The sequence below is a fragment of the Rhea americana genome, unplaced genomic scaffold (genome assembly GCF_003343005.1).
Source record: "Rhea americana isolate MKP2758 unplaced genomic scaffold, rheAme1 scaffold_246, whole genome shotgun sequence".
NCBI lineage: Eukaryota > Metazoa > Chordata > Aves > Rheiformes > Rheidae > Rhea > Rhea americana.
In genome coordinates, this window is record NW_028186364.1 from 1,188,507 (window position 1) to 1,211,478 (window position 22,972).

At 38.9% G+C, this 22,972-nt stretch overlaps 1 protein-coding gene across 6 annotated transcripts in view; it reads left to right on the forward strand.

Moving 5' to 3' along the window:
- NFYC (nuclear transcription factor Y subunit gamma) overlaps positions 1-22,972 on the forward strand; it is a 37,676-nt gene that overhangs the window by 5,315 nt on the left and 9,389 nt on the right. For 5 of the 6 annotated variants that reach the window (XM_085306739.1, XM_085306737.1, XM_085306734.1 and 2 more), the window contains exons 2-5: positions 13,036-13,148; positions 16,668-16,739; positions 18,542-18,655; positions 20,997-21,092. In XM_085306739.1, the coding sequence (XP_085162865.1) occupies positions 13,044-13,148; positions 16,668-16,739; positions 18,542-18,655; positions 20,997-21,092 (387 nt within the window). In that variant the 5' untranslated portion in view covers positions 13,036-13,043. Of the gene's footprint in view, positions 1-11,433; positions 11,454-13,035; positions 13,149-16,667; positions 16,740-18,541; positions 18,656-20,996; positions 21,093-22,972 lie in introns of those variants that run through there. The other variant, XM_085306735.1, reaches the window with a different exon arrangement.

Below are 22,972 nucleotides of genomic sequence, written 5' to 3' on the forward strand. Positions count from 1 at the left end.
GAGTCCCCGCAAGCACAAGCAGCCCTTTGTTTTCCTGCTCATTTGCACACAAGCACTGAAGGTCACCGGAGCGCCGCAGCCCAGCGGTGACAGGCGGCGAAACGGGGTGAGAGTGCGTCGCGGCTTAGGAGTTTCCCCGCGTTAAGCCCGTTTTCTTGGCTCTCCCTGGCGCCGGCTCCGGCTCCGGATGCGCGGGTGTCTCACGGGGCGCTTGCCGTGGGAGCGGTGCTGCGGGAAAAGTTGCTGGAGCTAGGCCTCGCTTCGCGAGCAGGAGTGACCTTGAAATACCACTGCTCCGAGTTTTGAGAATGAAGGACAAAGTTTGTTTGTGGCACTTTGAACTGAGGGGGGGGGAGAAGAATCAAAGTTGAAAAATGCAGCTGGTCCCTTAGGGCCGGGGGCACTGAGGACAAAAAGAATAGTTGGTGGATTGAAATTAAAGTTAGTTTGCGGTGAGGAGTCAAATCACGTTGCAGGCGTTCTTTCTCCTCCACTCATACTGAAAGATGCTAAACGTTGCTATTACAGTCCTTGCGTTGTCATGGGTGAACTGTGTGACATAGGTTGAGTGTTCTCAGTCCTACTCTTATCTTTTCTCTTTTTCCAGTCGTTAATTATTGACCTTAAAAGTACTGTTTTGGAAACTAGAGGTAATTATGTTGTGCAGCRTTTTTTGAGAAACAAAGTAGTGAACCCTTGCTCACTTCTCTGCATCTTAAGAGAATCTGCATACTGATGTTAACTACTAACAAAGGGCTATATCTTGGGATTAAACTTCAACTTAAAAGGTCTTTGAATTATTATAGCCTTCAGGTATTATTTTGGATGTATTCATTTAAATTAAGACTGGTGAGTAATATTACCTTTCCTCAGACAAAGCTTCTTCGATTTCCTGTGGCTTCTGGTTGGTCATACTAGTTTCAAATCTGAGAAGGAGACAGAATGAGGAACATGTCACTGAGAGTCATCTATTAATAATAGGTGGCTGCTATAGTATGTTAGTGAAACATCAGTAACTACTGTAGCGGGCTGTCAGCTGGAATCAGAGGATTTTGCTGTCAACACGAAGGTCATTGTTAGCATCTTCAAGCAAAATGAGATGTTACCTATTACAGACACTTTAAAATTTTCCTTGAAATCAGGATGCATTCAGCTGCTGTTGGCTTTTGGAAGTGTGGCAAAAGGCAAGGAAATGTGCAACCACTCTAAGATACAGTAAGAAATGCTGTGGAAGTCTTTACTGCACTCAGTATTTATTGTATTTCATTTCTTAAAATTGCAAGAGGTTATAGCTGTGTAAGAATAGGTGCTTCCTGATCTTTCTAGGTCAAGAGCAGCAGGAAAAATATAAAACTTTTAGTAGCACTGTAAAGGGATTTATTTACAAATGACACCAGCTCCTGACTTCTGGTGCTGCAAGGGGAAGGTAACATGCTTGTAACCCATTTTACTCTGGTTGCTGAAGTGAGTTGTCTGTTCCCTGTGCCCCAAAGTCCCCTTGGCTTTTGTAGTAGTTTAACATGCTAGAAATGCAGGTTTGGAAAACAGACTCTTATTTTTGTTTGAGGGACTGCCATGTGGGTGTTTTGTTTTTTGTTTTTTATATTGACCTAACTGCCAGTACACATAATGGAGGTTTAAAGGACAAGTTTATTGTGAGAAATTGCTGTCCCTGGGTTGAAAGCCTTAGTGACTGGGGGAGGGGAGGAGGATGTATGTATGCCTCTGTATAATGGTGGTGGATGCCCGCAAGAGGTCACCTTTCAAGCCAGTGATAAAATTGTTTTATTATTTATTTATTTTTAAATCGGACTAGGATCTAGCATTTATATAATGTAGCACGGCATCTGTATTTTAATAGTGTGGTCATGTGAAGCAGTTTCTTAATTTCAGAGCTTAGTGGGTCTGTCCTTGTAGTTAGTGAATTAAATTTGTATGGTGGCTAACTTAAACTGTCATTAATTATTGTAATGTTTTAATAAAAAATAGTTTGTTTCAGAAAGATAAAAATGTTCCAACTGTAATAAGGGCACTAATTGCAAGATCAGACTTCAGGATACCTGCCAATTCTTCCAGGAGTTTCAGAAAGTTTTTAGTTTAGTTTTCTAAAACTAAGAAGTTCTGCGTACTGAGATTTCTTGTTTGGGGGATTTTGTTCAGTTCTCTATTTATAGCTTGCTTTCCTATTTGGTCATTTCCTAATAAATCAAAATGGGTCACTCTCATTTGTCTTTTCATTCACTGAAGGTGACCTAGAGATGTGTAGATTTGCATGTTTATAGCAAAGGATCATAAAAAGCAGAAATGGGGAAAGATCTGGTTAGATTATCCTGTCTGCCTATTCAGCAGTATAGATTTTTGGTTCCTTTAAGTAAGATATGATCTTAAAGCGCAAAAGGATTGTTGATTGTTTCTGTTAAAATAATATTTTTAACTTAATTTTTGCAAGGCTTTATTTGCTAATTTACTGATAAAAGTAAGTAAAGAGGAGAATAAGGATGTTGAATATTCAAATAATCTCTATACAAAAATAACCTTGCAGCCCCCAAACACATCTTTAGTAAAATATAAGCCATATAATTATCTTATTTTTCTGAATAAGAGAGTTTTCAATACAGCATTTCTCTTTGCTTTAAAATTCTCACAAGTTCTTGTGAATAACTGTTGTTTGCCATTCATGTTTTTCTAAGTTGTTTCTGCTGCTGTTTTGGTGGTGTTTAAAATGTTTTTCTTTTCCCTGCCTTTCCCACTCACAGCACGTAATATTTAGGACTGCATTAAAATTAAAGAATAACTTTGCCCTAAGTGTGCCGCAGCATCTATGTGTTAGTGCAGTATCATATGACCACTGTCTGATCCAAGTGCTGACTGGTTCCTGGTTAAATAAGAGGTTAATAGCAATCGCCCAATTCAGGTCATTCAGCCAGGTAAATTTTTTGGCTTTCAAAAGACTAAGAGACTGGGAGAGCATTCGTAGGCATTTTTTTATACAGAAAACTCTTAATTTCATGCAGAACTATGTATAAATCACTCAAAGCATATAAAGACTAACATTTAAAAAAAACCCTCCCAAACTGTAAACCTGTGTATTGCATGATCAGAACTTCTGCCCAGTAGACAAAACAGAAGGAGAAACGGACAAATGAAACGAAACAGTAAACCAGAGCCCTTCTGTGCATGGTGCTGCTGAATCCAAGCTTTTGTGAGCTGTTGCGGACAGCGTGTCCAAGGTGGTCTCTTAAATGAGTGCCTTGGTATTACTAGGTAATGAATAGATAGCACAAAAGGCTAACACTCTCACTGGATTTTGAAATATGTCAAGTACTTTCTGAACAAATAGTCTGTAACTTTGTTAGCACTGTTGATTTTTGCTGCCAAACAGTGCTTTTAGGTTCTGAAAATATTTTTGTCGGGTTTCGACTTTTTTACTTTTGAATATATCATACACTGCATCTCTGGGTATGTGACAAGTACATACATTTTGTGACTGCTTTATGTCACTGTAACTGAAATTTCAATCCTGTGTGGTGCAAGTCTGAGTAAAATGCATTGTGCCTCTGAGAGTGAGGTACCTCCTTCACATTTTTGTCTATTTTTTTCATTAAAGTGTTAAAAAAAAAAAAGGCAGCATAATTTTATTAAGGTGAGTTAGGTATTGCTTGTTTCTTGTTATCCCCGTTAAGATTGTGGTTAAAGGAAAGTGAATAAAAGTATGTGTATACCAGGACTGGGAAATACTTTGTGAGATATGTAGCTTGTAATTTCTTTTAAATTTTATGAAGCTGCAGTGCATGGCATCAATCTTATGATAGGTTTCTTGAGATCAAAGTTTAGAAGATGAAGTACACAATACACAGTTTTGTTTTCAGTATGTGCCAACGATTTTATCGTGTGGAGTAGACTTGACTAACTGGAACGCTGTTTAGGTAAAGAGCTTTTCCATTTCTTCTAGATGCCTAATTTAGGAGCCAGAGAGTCAGCAGGATTCATCTTAGATACTTGTTGTTGTTTGGGAGTTTTTTTTTTTTTTCTTCGTCCACTTTTTACTTTGTATGTTTGCCTGCCAAAATTGTACTGCAAAGGGAAACTGTTTAATAGTGTTTAACTGCTGAAAAACCAAATATAGCCCCTTGTGCTCTTTGATTCATAGAGAGGAAATTAAAATAACCAGTACAAACAGTGATTCTGATTATTTTGTTTGCTTTACTTAAAAAAAAAAAAAAAAAAAAAAGTGTTATCTTTTGTGTTGTTTTAATATTTGCAGCCTCATTCTTGGCTTGGTGCTGCACTGTGAAGAGGTCAATTCTTGATTGTGTAGCATCTTTTTTGGCACCATACTTCTGGTAGGTTTCTGGTTAGGCCTTTAGTGTATTCTATGTACACTCTCAAAACCTTGCCTATAATTAAAAGTAGACTGTATTTATGTTCAGTTGTTCTGTGCACAAATTTGTGTGGGATGCTGCTGGATGGAGGGCTTTCAGCAGTGCTACTAGGTACTTAGAGCATTTCAGATAGAAAGTTAGTATTTCTGTAAAGGTAGGTATTAGTTCTGTAGGTTGTTTGTGTTTTTTCCCTCTTTCTTCTGAAAGAATGAAGCCAACTGACAATAGCCTGCCCAAGATTGCACAGTATGCTATTGTCTGAAATAGCAATTGCCTTTAACTGCTATGTAGCACTGTGTTATGTATTAAGATATGAAACTTAACACAGTTTATTTTAGTGTTTTTGTGTGTGTTCAAATAAAATGTCTTTTCTGTGCATTGCCTCATGCTCTAATATGTTCTTTCTTCTTGTAAGTGACTGAAACAGTTTTGGAGATTTAGTTCTTCCTGCAGAGCGTGAAGCATGTGCTTACTAGTGAGGCCCTTGCTAGCTCAGTGTCCACTGAAAGGGCCTGGCTTGTTTGTAATTTTATGCATATCTTTGCAAGATCAGCACTGTCACTTCATAAGTTGGTATCAGAAAGATTAAGTGGCCAAATTCTGCTTTGCATGAATGTTCTCTCCTGTGTGAAATCAGGGTGGTCAATCTAACCCTTGCCACCTCCGCTGCAGGAGAGACGGGGAACAGCTCCACTGGTTCAGGCCCCACGTCTTGCTTCTTCCTGCTGGGTGGTTAGAGGAGAGGCTCCTCGAAACCCAGAGAGCCAAAACCGAACTGCTGCAGTGTCCAAACCTGGGAGAAGGGAGGAGCAGAAATTCTGTTGTAGGTGCCGGGTTGGAGAGGGGGAGAGTAGGAGGGATATTTCTGCATATGTATGATCCTGCAAAATGTTGAAATACTGTTACCAGCAGATCACCAGTGGGAGCGTCTCAGAACAGATTTGTACCTTCTAGATGCTGAAATGGAGCTTCATTGGTTTAATGAGTTGTGTATCTTACTGGAAGCAGTAATCCAGACCTCTCTTTCTGCTCCTGAAGCTGATTTGAGCTTAAATAAAATGCTGTCGCTCACATGAATGAAAATAAAAGTAATGTATTAGCAGTATTAGGGAGCTAATATTCAAACAGTGCTTTGAAGATAAAATGTGTGCTGCTAAATATTCATAGAAGAAAGAGCTAGTAGGGACCTGAAGAGGTCTTTTCACTTATTTTTCTGTCCTAGAGCAAGATCTGTTCAATTCTGAACCCTTTCTGACATGTGTAGCCTTCTTTCTAAAAAGCTTTAACAGTAAGTATTCAGCATCCTCTGTAGCCAACTTATTCCAGCATTTAACTACCCCAACCATTATGTTCGGCTTGAATTATATTGAACAAGAGAAATACTCATAGATTTATCTGCATAGAATGATTCTCCCATGAACTAAAATAACATAATTATGGTGTAAGCTATATGTTTAGAGGAACATGTATATCTTATATCGTAAGGGGGAAGGATTAAAAAAATTGAGGAATTGCAGAAGTTTCTCATGATGTTCTATTGAAGGAAACACTTATATTTTTAATTATGTTGGTTTTACAGGATTTTTCTATGAACTTCTTGAATTTCTTTTTAAAAAACTGAAAGGGTGTGTTTTCATCGAGAGCAGGACTTCAAATTTCTATAAGTTTGTGACATCTTCTCCACTACCCATAAATGCTGCCATAGATTTTACAGCGGTCTTAAGAGAAGTGGAAACTGGATCTCCCATATCATTTGGATAAGTGACTATAGCATTACACATGAAGAAAAGTCTTAAAGATTTCTGACTCTGGCTTATAGTTCGGAGAGGGGACGAGCTGCTTTCTTTTACTGACTATGCTTTATTTTGCCCATTCCAAGTATTTGCCCAAATACATTGGGCTCACGGTGAGGTTTATTTCCTGTTACTGTTGGAGCTATGAGCAAACTTGTGTGGGGCCGAACTCTTTTCAGTAGTGCCGTGCAACAGGACAAGAGGCAACAGGCCCAAACTGAACCACAGGAAGTCCTGCCTGAATAGGAGGAGGGATTTCTTCGCTGTGAGAGTGACAGAGCACTGGAAAAGGTTGCCCAGAGAGGTTGTGGAGTCTCCTTCTCTGGAGATAGTCAAAACCCACCTGGACATGATCCTGTTTAACAAGCTGTAGGTGACCCTGCTTGAGCAGGGGGGCTGGACTAGATGATCTCCAGAGGTCTCTTCAAACCTCAATCATTCTGTGATATGTCATAAAGAGTAAAATTGTGCTTGTGCTGCTGTATTTTGATCACTAAAACTTAAGTATATTGATGTGTAAACTGTTCTATTCCAAAGTAGCATAACAGTTTTATTAAATTCCTGCTTTGTTTTTATTATGATGTGGAGTATTGTTTCATGTTCACATGGGATCTTGTTTCCAAAAAAAAAAAAAAAAGTTTCCAAATGTGGTTTGTCCTCTCCCTGCCTTGTTTGCAAAATGTTTTGTAGGCAAAACTTCTTTTTTTTCATGCTATGTTGGCATGTCAAAACTAGAAATAAGTCTCAACTGATTGTGTTCATTGAAATGATTCCTTGGTTTGGAAAGCATTTGGCATGTGTTACAATGACAGCGTATGCCAGTGTGATTCGTTAGCAGTCAGAGTCCCATGTGCCTATTCAGTGTTCTCATGGAGTCATTCACAACCTTAAGACCCTTCCATGTCATAGCCTCTGGATCCTTACGTGTTACAGCTTGTGTCTGTTCTTTTGTTGTGAGCAGGTCAGACGCAAATCTCACTCATGGTTCTTCAGTCTTCTGTGATGCTTTGTGCCATGCTGTGTCATCCTCTTCATTCATTTATTTATTTTAAACCTCAGTAGCGAGATTTCAAACTTGCTTTGTTCTGCTGTTGCTGTTGGTAGCAGCTACCACTTCTGCATCAGATTGGACATGTGCCATGGAGATGAAGTTTGTGTACAGTTTTGATGGGACTTGTCAACTTGCAGTGCACCTAGCATAGCTAGGAATCTTTCTTCAGAGGCTGATAGGGTTGTTGTGTGCCCATTTAAGATTATATTCCCAAGGGTCATGTGAAGCCCTTGCTTACATGTTCTCTCTGTTGCTCTGTTGGAAGGATAAATTCCCTAGGCAAGTCTAAATAGCTCTTAGCACTTTGATAAGCAAAGCTAGAGCTTGGATGAATAGAAGGTACAGAAAATGTTTAAAAAAAAATAGCCCACAGCATCGGTTTGGAATAAGTAATTTCTATTTGCAAAGCCAACTGTATTGCCAACATGAGCTAGAAGTTTCTGAATTGCATTATTGGTTTTACGTAATTCACACTTTACGTAATTGTGCGGGCAAGGCTTGAATATTAAGGTAGAAGAAGAAAACATTGATATTGGTGATAAGTATTTTTTTCATTCTTCCTCACACACATACACCCCAAGCAAGTAAAAGAATAATTCTTAGCTGTAGTTCTGGAAACCTTTCTGTTTCCAATTGTGCTGTGAACCTATGCTGTTTCTCCTCTGTCTAGAGAACGTATAATTTGGGGATTGTAGTTGAAATAGATTCAATTTTATTTCATGAAAGGAAGATCAACTGCAAATTTAAAAACGCACATATTGTCTTGGGTAGATCGTAAAGAAAATGTACAGCAAGTTAAGGCATGGTGTCTTTGGGGAAACAGGTTTTAGACCATTCATGTGACTTCTTAAAGGTCTGTTTCAAAATAAGATCATACAGGGCATAATGTCTTGCAGAACCAGTGCTGTTGATCTGCAGCTCAGAAATAAGCTTTCAGGATGAGTAAAACATTATAAATTGTTGCCGAGACCGTAGATGATTGTCTTGGTCCGTTCCAAACTTGGTTTATAGCCTACATTTGATATTCTGCTCCTCCCTCAAGACAGTACTGCAAATTTGCTCTAATTGAAATAATTAGAGCAGTATCTGGCAAAGGGTACTGGTGTGTGACCTTCTCTCATGTGGAGAAGGCTCCTTCTTTGCTTAGCATTTAAAGAAACATGTTACTAAATTTGTATTAAACTACATACATTCTTCCTGTGAAACTAGTTCTTGGCTGCTAGATTGTTCCTTCTGATTCTGGCAGGATCAGGTGTCTGGCGCTTATTGCTACACAGAGCTCATTCTTTAGATATGCAAGTGTGGCTCTGCACATTTTACTTTTAAATCAAGGGACAGACTCTCAACAACTGAACAACTGAAGCATTCTGTTTAGGGAGTTGGCGCTTCAGACTAAAAGTGTCATAGGATGCCAAAATTAGTTTTTATTCCAAGTAGTCATTTTTCAGCTCTACAGATGCATTTTTAATTCTTCAGACTTCCAGATTTCTTAGGTGCTGTGGCATTTTTTTGAATTATTTGCTATTAAATATGGTATATTTTAAAAAAAAGTACACAGCTGCTGCATTGTTTGTTTTTCCTTTTCTGTCACTTCCTAATAATTAGATTTCTTGCAAGTTCAGTGGCATAGTGGATCTTGTAAAACTGATAGCATCTTGAAAACAGGAATTTCTTGGGTGGTTCTTCTAAATATTTTTCAGCTGGAGGTGGTAATTCTGTACTTCAGTGATGGTAGTATATGCCGGGGAGGGCACAGGCAGAAGGAGGAAAGAGAACTGTATGGGGAGGTGGTTTGTAAAAGCTGTGTTCAAAAATATTTGTGTGTTATCCATGTTTATAACTGTAATCTAAGGATACTGAGGCAAAACATTTTGTCTAAGCTTCTGTCTCATTTCTTGGCCTCCATGTTACTTCATATTCATCCCTCTTTTTAAGAAAAATGGATGGAATATGCTGCTACCTCTGCGTAATATAACAATGTAAAAAAAATATTTTTTAAAAAAGTCTTTCTCATTAAGTAAGTCATGGGAATCTGACTGTACTGTATGCAAAGAGGCTGGCAGTGCTGTATTAGCAGAGGTCTGTGATACCTGATGATGTTGCTCAATTGGAGCCTTTTACATTGAGAGCCTCAAGGCTTTTCAGCACTTCCTTCTGGCATTTGTAGTTTGCATAGCCCTTCAAATATTTGGATAAATTTCTTTTAGATCTGCTCTCCACCCAGCTGACTTTGTTTGACTTATTGGTAAAGGCCAGTTTGGAAGTAATTTAAAGTAGGCACATGAGGAGCAGAGTGATATGAGGTGACCCGTGCTGGCAGGGAGGTTAGTCTCTGGGTCGCTGTCCCCTGCTCTGTGAGTGGCAGAGAGGCTGTGTAGGAAGTTGCTTGTGCTGTCGGTTGCTGTTTTGCTGGTCCTGGGTGCTAGTTTTCTAGCTGAAAAACTCTAGTTGCTTGCTTCAGGTGGAACTTCAGGATCAGAGACCTGAGTTTTATTTGTGGTTATGCTGTGGCTTGTATTTTCAATGGCAGCTTCTTGCTTGCGTGTGCAGGTTTTAAGCATCCAGGCTGAGACAGCTTCATGTGACCACTTCCTGATTCCCATGGCACTAAAGGAGCCCAAGCTAGGATCCACCTAAAAAGTCACTGGTTGCATCATTGTACTTGTTTTCTACTCCTGTGAACTGAAGTTCTTTAGTCCTTGTCAGCTGCCACAGGATTTTGTAAGTTTGTGTGTTTGTAAAAGGTATTGCACTCCAGCAAGCAGAAAAGCTCTAACTGCAAAGTGTTGATGTCTTAGTTCTTGAGATACACTTGTTAATATATTCTGCGATCATCTGAAGGCATTTGATACATAAGCTTCAGTTTTTTGGCCTTCAATTTATTTTTGACCTAGTCTGGAAACAGAAGGCTTGCCTTTGCAGAGCATATATTCAGGCTCTGCAGGCTGGATTGGCTGTTGCAAAACAGGTGTATCTCAGCTCTCTCTTACACCCTTGTATCTTACTGTTTGCTCCATGTGTGTTCTCCCCCCCCACCACCACCCTGATTTCTTCTAATTGCAGTGGTGTGTCCATGCTGTGAGTTAATATGGTTTGTGTGTGACCCTCATAATCCAAATTTTTTCTGCAGTAGCTTCCCCTGAAGTCTAGTTTCCAGGTTGCTGCAGTTCCTGGTGGTAGTTCAGCTGATCTGAGTTGGGTTTAGCACCTCGACTTTCTTTTGATGGTGACAGGTCTTCAGAGTCAGTTGCATCTCCAGGTGGGGAAAAGGCCCTCTCTAGTTGATAGTAGTGTTGGCATGCAGAATGTTACCTAAAATAACACTGCCAGTAAAGAGCATATTTCAAGGATTAGCTTTCATTTATGTGCCCAAATTATTTTTTATCTACATTGGAAAATGCAAATCAAGGAGTAACTACCAAATCCTAATTTAAAATTTTCATTAGAATATTTATCTAGCTGTATTTTCTTATAAATACTTGAAATATCTTAGTTTGTAGATGGATAGTATTTTAATGTAAATACTGTGTTGAAGAGTTACCAAGTAACTTGTCAGTCTCTTATTTCCATAGGTTTCTTGCTTTGAGTACTTCATCTTGAACTCTTGCTTTGAGACTGACAATTTGATCTTCTAACCTCCTTTTAGGTATCTTCTGTCAAAATTCCCTTTGACTCTTCCCACATTTCTGTATCTCCTTCCCAGACTGATTAAATAAAAATACAACTGTTCATAGAGTCCGACTTGGAAAGTGTAGGTTGCAGAAAGTACTGAAGTAGTTTTGACCAACATTCATCTCTTTGATCTATTAATAAGACTTTGGGGAACATCACTGTTCTGGAATAGTAAGTTTTGAAATTGCTGGCAATTGGAGTCATTGCTTCTAACTGATATTTTGATCCATGTCCTACAGTGTTCTGGTGTTACTTTGATTCCTGCCAGCTAATGGAAAGACTCAAGTAAACCTTTACATGATGGATTTGTGGGAATTGTGCCTGTTTGTGTCAGAGCTAAATCTGTTCTTCTGTCTTTTTCCATTACGTCATGAAGCACAAATATCTGTGTACCATGGTACCTTTCCCTATAGAAGCCAAAACACCATTTCTCTCTTTACAGACTCTGTATGTTATGAAAGGCGCGGCGTTTTCTTGTTTGTAAACAATATGTGCTGGTCATTTAACGGAAACTTCAAAGCTGCTCTGGATGACCACAGAGGGCCTTTAACATCGGTAACTTGCTGGTTTCCCTAGTTATGTTCTCTTGAGGAGTGAGTGGTGACTCTTCTGGCGTTCACAACGGGATTTTTATGTGCATGGGAAATAACAAATTTGGTCCTGCATTTATGCAGCTTTTATGTGCCATCAGGGCAGGAATGCTCACGTGCAGCTGGCACATCCCCTGCATTCGTTACTGGAGCAGTGAAGGGTGAGATTCCTGTTGGGAAACCTGCAGGACCCATGTGTTACAGAGGAAGAGAATAAAGTTAGCCTTCATATTTAAAGTGATTTGCCGGTTGTGTACGTGAGTTTTAACTAATTCTGTCCTAAGTGGTCTTAAAAGACAGGGCTTGATCTTGCAGTTTATGGAAAAAAGGTTGGTATTGGATAATACTGGAAGTGTATCTGAACAGTACGATACGAGCTTGCACCATTTTAGTCACTGAGGAAGAGGTTAGCTGCTGCTGCATGTACTCACCTCGTCACCATCTTTACTGCAGTGCAGCATGGTTATATAGGAAAGTCTGAACCCACTTTTTGGCCCTGTGTTTTCTCCATGTAAGTCCTTGAGTCCTGGTACGTATTGTATGTACAGCCATTTGTAAAGATACAAGTCTTAATGAATGCAGAGGCCATGTCCAATATTAGCCAGGACTTGCATAACATCCTCCAGTTGTAGACCATAAATGACAGTCATAGTTTTTTGTTGTTGCTGTTGGATCAGTCTTTTAAACATAACTAAGAGCCTTCTAAAAATGAACTTTGCTCATTAATTTTCAGCATGTTAAAATTGTTTGAACTGGAAGATTTTCATTTTAAAACTTACTGTATGCATTTGAAATTCTGCATTATAGGCTGTTAATTTCTTCTGTTGACTGTGCCCTGGGGGAAGATGTATTTTAAAAATAGTGTAAATCCACAGAAGCTAAAGATATTCAAGTAGGCACAGAATAAACTGTTTAATTATACTTTTTTAGATAAATCTGACTGACACTGATGTTCTGACTTTATCTGGGAGGGGCTCCTGCTATCTCTTGCAGAGTTGCTGGCTGTAACAAGCAACAGAAATGATTTTACAGTAGGTGCACACTGGAGTAGTGTAAGCTAAGCCACCAAGCATATGTTGTTTCGTAACAACTCCTTTTGCTTTTTAATAAAAGAGAAGAGAGATAGATGGTAAATCTTCAGACTTAAATTATTTATGTGGAATTGATCTCTGAAAATTTTTTTTTTTTTTTTTTTGTGGTCATTTGACTGTTGTCTTGGCACTGATGTCTAATAACATTGTAAAGCGTTATAAGGGAATAAGGAGACTGTTCTTAAAAAGAATATAATAAATGAAATTGAAAGCAATCTTGGGGGGAAGTGTGTGTACATGTACATATACGTTTTTAAAACAAAACCCCTATCCAGAGGGTGCGAGAATCTTTATATTGTTACTGTGGGACCTAGATAGGCCTATCTTTGACGGTTTCCCAAAGTGACTTGATTACCCAGACTGGCCTCTTCCGATATTCCTGTGACTTGGAGAGAATCTCTGGGATTTTTTGGCTCCTGACTCCCCTCCCTCACTGCTTGTCTGTGTTTCTTCCAGTTACCACAATGTCCACGGATGGTGGCTTCGGCACAGCTAGCAACAGTGATGCTCAGCAAAGCCTTCAGTCCTTCTGGCCACGAGTCATGGAGGAGATACGTAATCTCACAGTGGTAATTGTCTTCACTCGTGTTGTTTCTAAATAACGGGGAGTAAAAAGTGCATTATCTGCTAAGATCTGGTAGCAAAATAAGACTGTTCTGTTGCTGTTCAAATTCTGTAGTAGAAGAATTCTGTAATATAAAATATGTGACTGGCGTTACTACCATGTAAAAAAAAAATACCCTTCCTTATCCACACCAGAAAACAAGCCAGATCAGTGTACCCTTGAAGACGGTACTGTTCAAAAGATGTGCAGGTTGTTTTTTAATCTTTCTTCCTTCATAAACCCAAACACTTAGCTATGGGCAGACAGCTGTAATTTTGTGAATGATTCTTCGGTTTTATGACTTTTTGTATAGAACTACTATGCTATATTTCAGAACTGTTTCCTGTGACAAGTCTGAAGTTTAGAAAATGACTTGAATACCAAGTGTATCATTGTCATATTAATTTAAAGACACTAGATTTAAAAAAAGATGTATAGGATGAGAATAAGAGCTGGACTAAACAGCTTCTAGTTTTTCTCCATTCCCAAAAGAGACGTGTCTGAAACCAAGGGCATATAAGAAAACGCCTTTTCAAGACAGATTGATAGATAACTGTGATACTGCAGTCCTAAAGTCTTGTGCTTTTAACTGAAAACAAAAGAACTCAAGTTGAAGATGAGCTGTTCAAAAGGAAAACCCCAATCCAGTAGTTTCAAGATAAACTTCCTTTCACAGCCTGTTTGCAGTTGATCAAAGAAACAGATGTAGAAATTTGTATGTATAAACCAGAATTAATTACGCTTCTCTTCTAGTGTACTGTATTCTGGTGTTCAAGAGCTATAGTCCGTCTTCATCTGCAGGGAAAAGGGTTTATTCTGCAGCTTATCACATACGGACAGTTTAATTTTTAACTGTCGTATGATTCAAGATATTAAGTCATTGAAAACTTAGCTGAGGACAGTAGCTGGGAGGTGGAAAGGAAAATGGATAATTAGAAAATATTCCGATGAGGTCTTCCTATGTATAATCAAATACTGAAGTAAATGTGCATCTTATTGAAAATGTTCCCATGTACGTGCATGTGAGTAAGCTTAGAAGTCACTTAGGCGCACTGTAGAGTGGAGGCCAGAGCAGCTGTTTAATGGAAAACCTGTTTTGGTTGCCTTCTATTTGAGGTTCTCTCTGCCTAATTCTGTGTGTGTTTTTTGTGTGTTTCACTGTTAGAATTCAGAGGAAATGCTTTAGAAGAATAAGCCACAGGTCTCTGTTCTCTGCCTCCATATAACGGAAAGAAATGTAGCCTAATCTTGGAGAAATAGGACTAGTGATGCATTTCAGTTCCAGAATTAGTTATAAGTGGCCCGATGAAACATTAAGACCTAATTTGGAAAAAAGAAAGGATGGAATATTGGTGTCTTAAGTTTGTTCAGCTGGGTAGCAGACATGCTTCCCTTCACTGTGGTACTTCTGTATTTATGTGACGTTTGCCTGTCTGTCTTAAAGGAATAAAGGAGCTTTGGACTTCTCTCCTTTCTCCCACTCTCTCTTCCATGTAAATATTTTAATTGTGTTGTACCTGTGCATGTCTCCTTGCAGTTCCTGCTGTTTGTAGAAGTTAACACTACCTAAAAGAATTTCAAGAATTAGAAATTTTGTCTGCATCTTTCTTTAAGGCTTGGCCAAAGCTTGCAAAGCTCTTTTAAAAAGAAACAAGCCTCAAAACAAAACAAAAAAACCTTTGGGACCCTTTTTTCATGCCCTAGCAACTCCTTAGCCTCTTTGTGATGAATACAGGTTGAAGGGTCCACCCTAAAGGCAGTGTGTGTTCAAGCGCAGGTCCCAGCCCTGGCTTACCTCTTCTCCCAGTGCCCAGAATCCTTCCTGAATTCTGCATTTGCCAGCAGGATGCGCCTGCCTTCGGTATTCCTTGTTGTTTAGCAAGTTCCAGCAGTGAATAGCCTTGCATCTCATCTCCAGTATTCTCAAGAAGGGCTTTTCCTTGTGTCTTCCAGGCCTCTGTCCCCTGCTTTGTGGCTGGGGTGCCAGTCCTGCTCTGTCCCGTATGGGGATGGCGGCTGTGTTGCAGTGCGCTGGGCTTAGGGCTCTGCCCTGCGCCTGGTTGCCTGCATAACAATGTCCTTTCCCAAATGAAAGCTGAGACCCCAGGCAGCCTGGGCAGAGTTCCTAAGATAGCAATTCCTCCCCAGATCTGCAAGAACACCCCCCCCCCCCCCAAAAAAAAAAAATAGGTCTTGTTTGCAGCATATTATCACTAGGAGCACTACATTAGTATTTCTGTCCAGAATGAGGACATAGAAGATGAGATATAGACAAAAAAAAAAGTGTGTGAGTGTGTGTAGAAATAGTAAGAATAAAGTGCCCCACATAAAACCTCTGCATTTTGCTTCAATAAAAACAGCATTTTTTCCTCTTTGTTTCAGTAAGAACATTTGCAGTGCATTCTTCCCTGGAGAAACAAATTTCCTTTTATTTTCTATGACACTTGTTAAGGTTTTATTTCTGGAAAGGAAGAAATTTTTTAGAAACCCCTTGCGGGCTGGGATCATGCGTTCCTGATGCAATGGTATAGCCACAGCCTTTCTTCCTCATTAGAGGTTCCTGTAGCAATACAGGTGTGTGTGGGGAGATGTTTGTTGAGTTGTTTGCTTTTTCCCTCCCCTTTATATTCTTAGAGAAGAGAGACTGCTATTTGTAGAGAAACTCAGCAATTTCCCTCAACTCTTATGAGTTCTCTCTGGAGAGAGACTCTCCAAGGGGCATATGACTTAATGTATCTTTTCACGTAGATAGCAACTTGGTGTTTTCTCTGCTGCTGCACGTGTTGAGTGCACGCTGGCAGCTGAGCAGAGCAGGATGGTTCAGTGGGACGAGAGCGTTATCTTTCTCTCCTTCTGTCTCTTTTCAAGCCGTAAGTACGCTTTGGTTTGAGTCAGCAATTCTTTGCTGTAAAATAGTGAGAGATCCATCTAAAAACAGGAATGGAATGGATATTTGAACAAGGATTTTCCAAAAGATTTTTTTTTTCTTTTTAACCACCAAAGCTGGTATTGGGCAACAGTGAAGTACAAATAAAGATGATTTCAATGTGTGGCCCCACATAGCACTTCTTTTCCTCATTGCCTGAATTTTCTTTTACAACTTCTACTAAATTCCAGTCCTTTCTGGAGCCATAGATACAGGAGCCATAGATACATAATTGAAATAGTTGCTTCAAAAATAAATAGATGCAGAAATGTGTAATAGTAGAAATGTTCTGTTCATTGGCATGACTTTAGGGTGAAATGGTAGATACAAGTGTCTGACACATGATTAAAGTAGAGGTATACTGCTATAAAATAAAGAAAAGCAGATGAGAAAACTCAAGTCTGAGGAGAAAATGACGTATCTTGGAGAAAGTAAGTTGTTTTTATCCAATTCTAACCAGTTCTGTTTTAGACAATGCTGACTTGTTTTAATATTTCTTACCTTACCTTTGTTTTGTGTTACATATCACCGAAGTTTTTCCGTAATTTGTTTCTGCAGAAAGACTTCAGAGTTCAAGAACTCCCTCTGGCTCGTATTAAGAAGATAATGAAACTGGATGAAGATGTGAAGGTGCTTTCATGTGTTTTTATTTATGTATTTATGAACTTTTTGGTGAATGTCATGTAATTCCTTACAATTCATTAATGGATTTATTTTTTTTTCAAAAGTATTATACAACGGTTACCTTGATTGTAATATTTAGCCAGCCTAGCATAATTAATTGAAGTTGGAAAGCAGAATAATTTGGAATCTTTGCTTCAGGCTTTCACAATTTTACTTTCTTCTGTTAAATAACCAGTCTGCTATACAATTTTGAGTTTTTGCAAGTTTTTCTACTGCTTTAACTGTTTCTTCTCATGTTTCTTCCTTTCTTCTCTTGACTCTTTGTTTACAAATCTACAGTGTTTAGTATAAAGAGTGATATCACTCTTTATATTTGTTATACTCCTTCAAGTTCTATGGAAAAATATGTAATACTTTAATTAGAAGATGTGGGTTTGATATCAGTATTCGTGCTGAAATCTTGACATTAAAAAAGGGGAAAAAAAACGGTACTTTGTTTGTCATGTGACTGATAAAGCATGAGTTGACTGATGGTTTACTCACACAAAAGGATGGACAAACGAATCTCCTGCAGGGAGCTGACTCTTGCACTGCTCAAGTTCTCCCTGCTTTTAAATGGGAGGAATCTGTCCCACAATTAACTCCTAAGAGGCAGGGAACAGTTTGCACTCTTGTTTTTCCTCTATGTGACACCATCCTTCTATCAGGACAATCTTTAACGTGGAAATGAGATCCCAAAAAAGGTGTGTGTTGCCTTTCTATACAAGGGAGCTATTCATTCAACCTGGAATCTGACTGAATCCAGGCCTCTCAGGTCTCAGTTTCTTCTCGCAGTATCTTAACCAAATCAGTGCCACATTCTTGATCGTGAAGGTGAGACTTAAGGGGGGGGGGGAAATTCTGGCTATCCTGGACATTATATAACATGGAGAAGACTGTAGTGGGAAATAAGCATTAATGCAAAGCCAGCTAAAAATGAAAATGAAACTTCAGTTGAAAAGATGCTTGAGCGAGATACTTTTAGAGGAAAAAGAATTTATGAGGCAGTCTTATGCCCCAAATCTCCTTAATAATTCCTACATTAATTTCAAGTCATATAAATATTACAATTATAAAGTAAGGGCCAGCTTTTGAAGTGAGCCTTCAACCTGTCCTCTTCAGTTTCTATCCTCATTCGGAATCTTTTATGCATGTGCCAAGGCACTGCAGTGCAAAGCTGCTGGATGGCATCCTCTCATTGAACATGCACAGGTGCTGTTCGTAACTGCAAATTGGGAGTTTTGCAATCATAGACTTGAGATTAAAAAAGTTAACCTGGGCACTTCTGCAAACTTTCCCACTAGCTACCTGTTTGTACACGATACATGTTCGAAAGTAGTAACTGTTAGCATAGGTAGTGAGTCAGAGAAGCAGGTACCTCTGAAGGGCAGCCTTGCTACCACAGGAATCACTTGCAGAGTTTCACTTCTTATAGGCTCAGTTCAAACTTTTTTTTGGTCCTACCATAATCCGGCACAATCTGGAGTTAACATCTAACTAGTCCTGCATTTTATTTAAAAGACTTTCAAGATAGATTGTAAGTGACCAGTATTCTTAGCATCACATTTAACCTGAAGCGGGTAACTCTTCAGACTGCTAGACCTATAGACAGATCTTCTGAGGTCGGAATTCTTCTAACTTTACTGTTAAACAATGCAGCCATTCAGATTTGACTAATATTGTCAGGTTACTCTGACTGCAGGTGAAAGTGTCTGTGCTAAATTAGAATATTAATGGTAAATTTAAAAATTGTGTGAATGTAATTGCAGATGATTAGTGCTGAAGCTCCTGTGTTGTTCGCCAAGGCTGCTCAGATATTCATAACAGAATTGACGTTGCGAGCATGGATACACACTGAAGATAACAAGCGCAGGACTCTGCAGGTAACAGAGCTGTTCATACCTAGCCTTCAGCTGCTTCACAAGCTGTTTGCAACTCTTTGTTTCCATAATATGAGGTGTGTTTTATAGACAGTAACTTTAGTACCTGTGTTTATCATTACAAAACTGTGCGCAAAGCATAGCGTCCACTATAACTGCAACTCACGTGCTTTCTTCTTAACTTAAAAAACAACCAAAACAAACAAACAAACAAAAACTCTGCAGCTGTCAGCTAATTGTGACCTGCTTTAATTACTCAGGATACTTGGAGCTGTTAAACTTCTGCAAGTTTATTTGTTCTTCAGTAATAATTCTAACGTAGGCTTGCAGACACTAGTTTGCGTTGATGACTGTAGAGAGGAAAACAACCTGTCCTCTCGAACAGGTTAGGTGTTCCTCTGGATTGAGACAGTTCCTTAAGGATAGTCAATTTTGGGGTGATTCAAGAGTAAATTGTAACCCTTCCATGTTTTTTATTCTATGAAAAGGTTTGGTATTTATTTTTAGTCTTAAATATTTACCAGAACTGTTTTTCAAACTATAATTGCCATCAGTTTAGGACCTCATTGAGAGGCGAGGCACTGTTTTTTAGGACCGTATTAGATCTGCTGAAGCCTGGTGCAGAAATTGCTGTAGCAGCAAGGAGACATGTCTGACTTCAGTCCAAATCTGTCCTATTGAATGTGCGTCTAGCCACTCAATTTCCACTAAATTAAGCTAATGCAACTTGCTTAACCTAGATTTGAATGTAGTTACTGCAGGAAAGATGTATTTGATATACATACCACGAGCAAGATGCCTCATAAGTAGCAAATGCTGACTCAGTCATGTTCTGTTAGCAGTTTTCAAGCTCTGATGAATCCGTTTATTTCAGAATCGTACCTAAATCTTGATCCTAATATGTAAGACCTTGAATTGACTCAGGTTTTTCTTCTTACTGCCTTGCCTTCCTCAGCAGCTGCCATCCTAGAACAGCTGCTCTGCGCAGGGACAGTGCAGCTGGAGAAATGTAGCCTCTGCTTATCAAGTAGTTAGGCAGAAAATTTACAGCGGAGAGATCTGAGTTATGGAACTGTATTCTAGAGGAAATTGGATTGAACCCAATCCTGAGCGCTGAGAATGAAATATGAGCTGCATCTGTTCAATAAAGGGTTTTTTCCCTGGTGAAGATACTTTGTTATAATGTATGCTGCCTGCAGAACAAAAGAAGCATCTCTTACTTGTGCTTTCTATGTGATTGTTGTTTGACACTTAAATGTCAAGACAATATAAGGTTTAGAAATGTCAACTAGCCTGAAATATTGCGGATTGATAGCCTTCTAAATTTTGCCTATTCATTAGGCAGCGTAGGCATTTTTGTCTCAAATCATGTTCACATGTATGCTTTATAAATTTGTCCTCAGCTAATGAAAGTGAGACTTTTAATAGCTCTACTTTTTTTTTAGGATGCCTTTGCAAGAATTTTAAAATGACAGAGTAGCTTTCCTTTTTTGCTAGAAATTGAGCTTTTTTATCTTTGGGTTATTTCAGATCTTTGGGTTATTTCAGATCTTGAGCTAATACAATTAAGTGATGACTTATTGCAGGCTAACTCTTTATTCGGGTCTTTAATGACCTAATGCTAATCTTCAGATTTCTTTTTCAGGTAAGGCATAAAAGTTATAAATGGCTTTAAGACAACATTTACCTTGCCAGTTCTTCATACTGCTCATTGGCTCTTGCACATCCTTTTCCTAATACGCATTTGATCAGTTTGCTAAGTATATGTTCTAATCTTCATATTTTCTGTTAACCGTTTTCCCTTCCATGTGTAGAAGCTTGTTCTCGACATATCTTGGGATTCTTCTGCCCTACATAAGATCCCATCGCACCTTCCCACCCCTCTGCTTTTTTGCCTTCAGACTTACAGATTTTGCATATGTTGCTGCTAATACATGGAGCAGTCACTCTGCTATTTCTGCAAAGCTTCTTTTCAGCGATCTTTGATTTTAAAAATTTTATTTTATTTTTTTAATGTGCTGAAAGGCTTATGGCTGTTGTGAGCCCTCTGTACTGTTTATAGCGGTTCCATTGTGGAGGGCCTGATTAGGTCTAGTGGATGAGTAGGTGACTGTAATAGTCTGAGTTCAATAAGCACTTATTTTTGCTGCATAATTTGGAGTTCCCACCCAGCATGAGCCGGTGGTGGTGTTGCTGGAACAGAAATTCTGACTACCTTGCTTTGCTATTTGGATTCAGAGAAGAGACACTCACATGGATTGATTAAAATCCTCTAACTGTATTTATCCAGTGACGAAATGGAATTCTAAAGCTGAAGAATTGTTTTCTGTTTTTGTTGTTATAGAGGAATGACATTGCCATGGCAATTACAAAGTTTGATCAATTTGACTTTCTCATTGATATTGTTCCAAGAGATGAACTGAAGCCTCCAAAGCGCCAGGTGAGACAAAAACAATTGCTGTTTTGTTTGTCCTTTCCTTCTTGCAACTTTGTGCTGTAATTGATAAAGCAGTACAGAATCTCAGATTTAAAGATGAGATTTGGGCCTCTTTTTGCATGCTAATTTGCAGTATTTTTCAGATTCTGTAATTTTTTTAATGGAAAACAGAGCTTGTAGTAAAGGAGTGGAGATTTGTAGAGATTGGAGATTTGCTTAAGTGACAAAACCATTACTAAACAGCTCAGATAAATTGCTAATAATACATTTTTAATTTTAGGATTATTAATTTCTAATTTTAAAAATGTGCTGAATCTACATCCTTTGGCTGTGGTAAAGGACAAAACAGGCTGCTTAGAAGTACCATCTTCTACATCCTTTGAGGCAGTCATTGCTACTGTAAACATCCTTGACTGGAAGCTGTAAGGTGTTGGAAGGAGCTTTCAGTCGGATGTTTACAGCGGCAGGCTGCTGCGGTCGTCTGAACACAAGATCATCTTTAAAACTTAACAAGTTTGTGTTTTACAAAGTGTCCATTTCCTTCCGTATTTGAAAAATGTAATGAGTTGGAGTTGGAGTTGAAACCCAGTCTTGCTGCTTCAAAATGTACAGAGAAACAGATCCAACTTTCTGGTAGATAAATTAGTGTCCTTCACTTAAAGTTTGTTCTTTTTTGCTTCTAAATATTTCACCAGTTCGATGGTCAAGCTGTTTATCGCTCTTCTTTACAAGCTGCCTGTTAAAGGTGGCTGGTTTACCATCCGTACACCTTCTTCTAGGTCACAGCTGCATTTTGACAGTGCTGCTTTCAGAAAGCACCTTGTTCAGTAACTGCTTGAATGATTGCCTGCAACTCCTGATTTTTATAGAACTGGAGCAATTTCTACTCTGAACAGTAGGTTTCAGTGCATTATAACAATTTATTAGCATACTGTCTTCAGCTTGCTTTCTAAGTGCAGTGGGCAGTGCTTCCATTCTAGACCTGGATTTTCGAGGTTGTTGTGTTACTTTTTCTTTCGTTATTTCTCTCCCCCCTCCTTTTCTCTCCACATCCTGGTGGTATTACTGAAGTCCTGGCCACGAGGAGTAAATGCATACTTTGTCCTTTCTGATGATGTCCTGAGTTGAGCTTGATCTCACGTTCTGGTTTCCAGAAACAGCGTGACTTTCTGGTAAAGAAGAAAATGCGTTTTATTGTCACAGTGTATGCAGGAGAGTCCATCCTACCACTGCAGTCAGCTATGGCTAAAAATCAGCAACATTCCAAGACTTTAGTACAGGTGTAGTAGTGACTCTGTTTTCTGTATGCCTGGTGAATGTCACATGTGGGAGTGTGGCACAGCTCCTTCCATTCCTTCACTGAGTTGCCTGCTTTATCCCTGCAGGAGATGATTTATCCAAAAATCGTTAATTCAATATTAAATAAAAAGACAAAAACAGCAGCCCACAGAACAGTTGGTTAGCCTTTGTTGTTGTATTTAAGTAGGGGAAAGGGATTCCACATTTCGGTTTGTTCAACTTAATAAACATAAGCTGAAGCAACTCAGTTGCAGCCTGAAGTAACACAGGTGAGTTCTTTTAGGTGCCTCATTCCTAAATAGAACCGTAGTGCTATTTTTATAATTACTCGATGTTGGGGGAGAGAACACCTCCCGTAATACTTTCTTGCTGGAGCTGTTCAATTTGCGGTAAGAAGGAAACCCTCATGTTTTACAGTCAAATTAGTAAGTGAAGTAGTACTGTGTTACATGCATATAAGTCGCTATGTTAACATATCTTGATGATGCATCACATCAGAGCTTTCTCTTTAGCATTGCACAGCACAAAGAACAGTGGAACTTGGTCAGCTTTGGAAGTGAAGCTGAAGGAAGCCTTTAGAAATC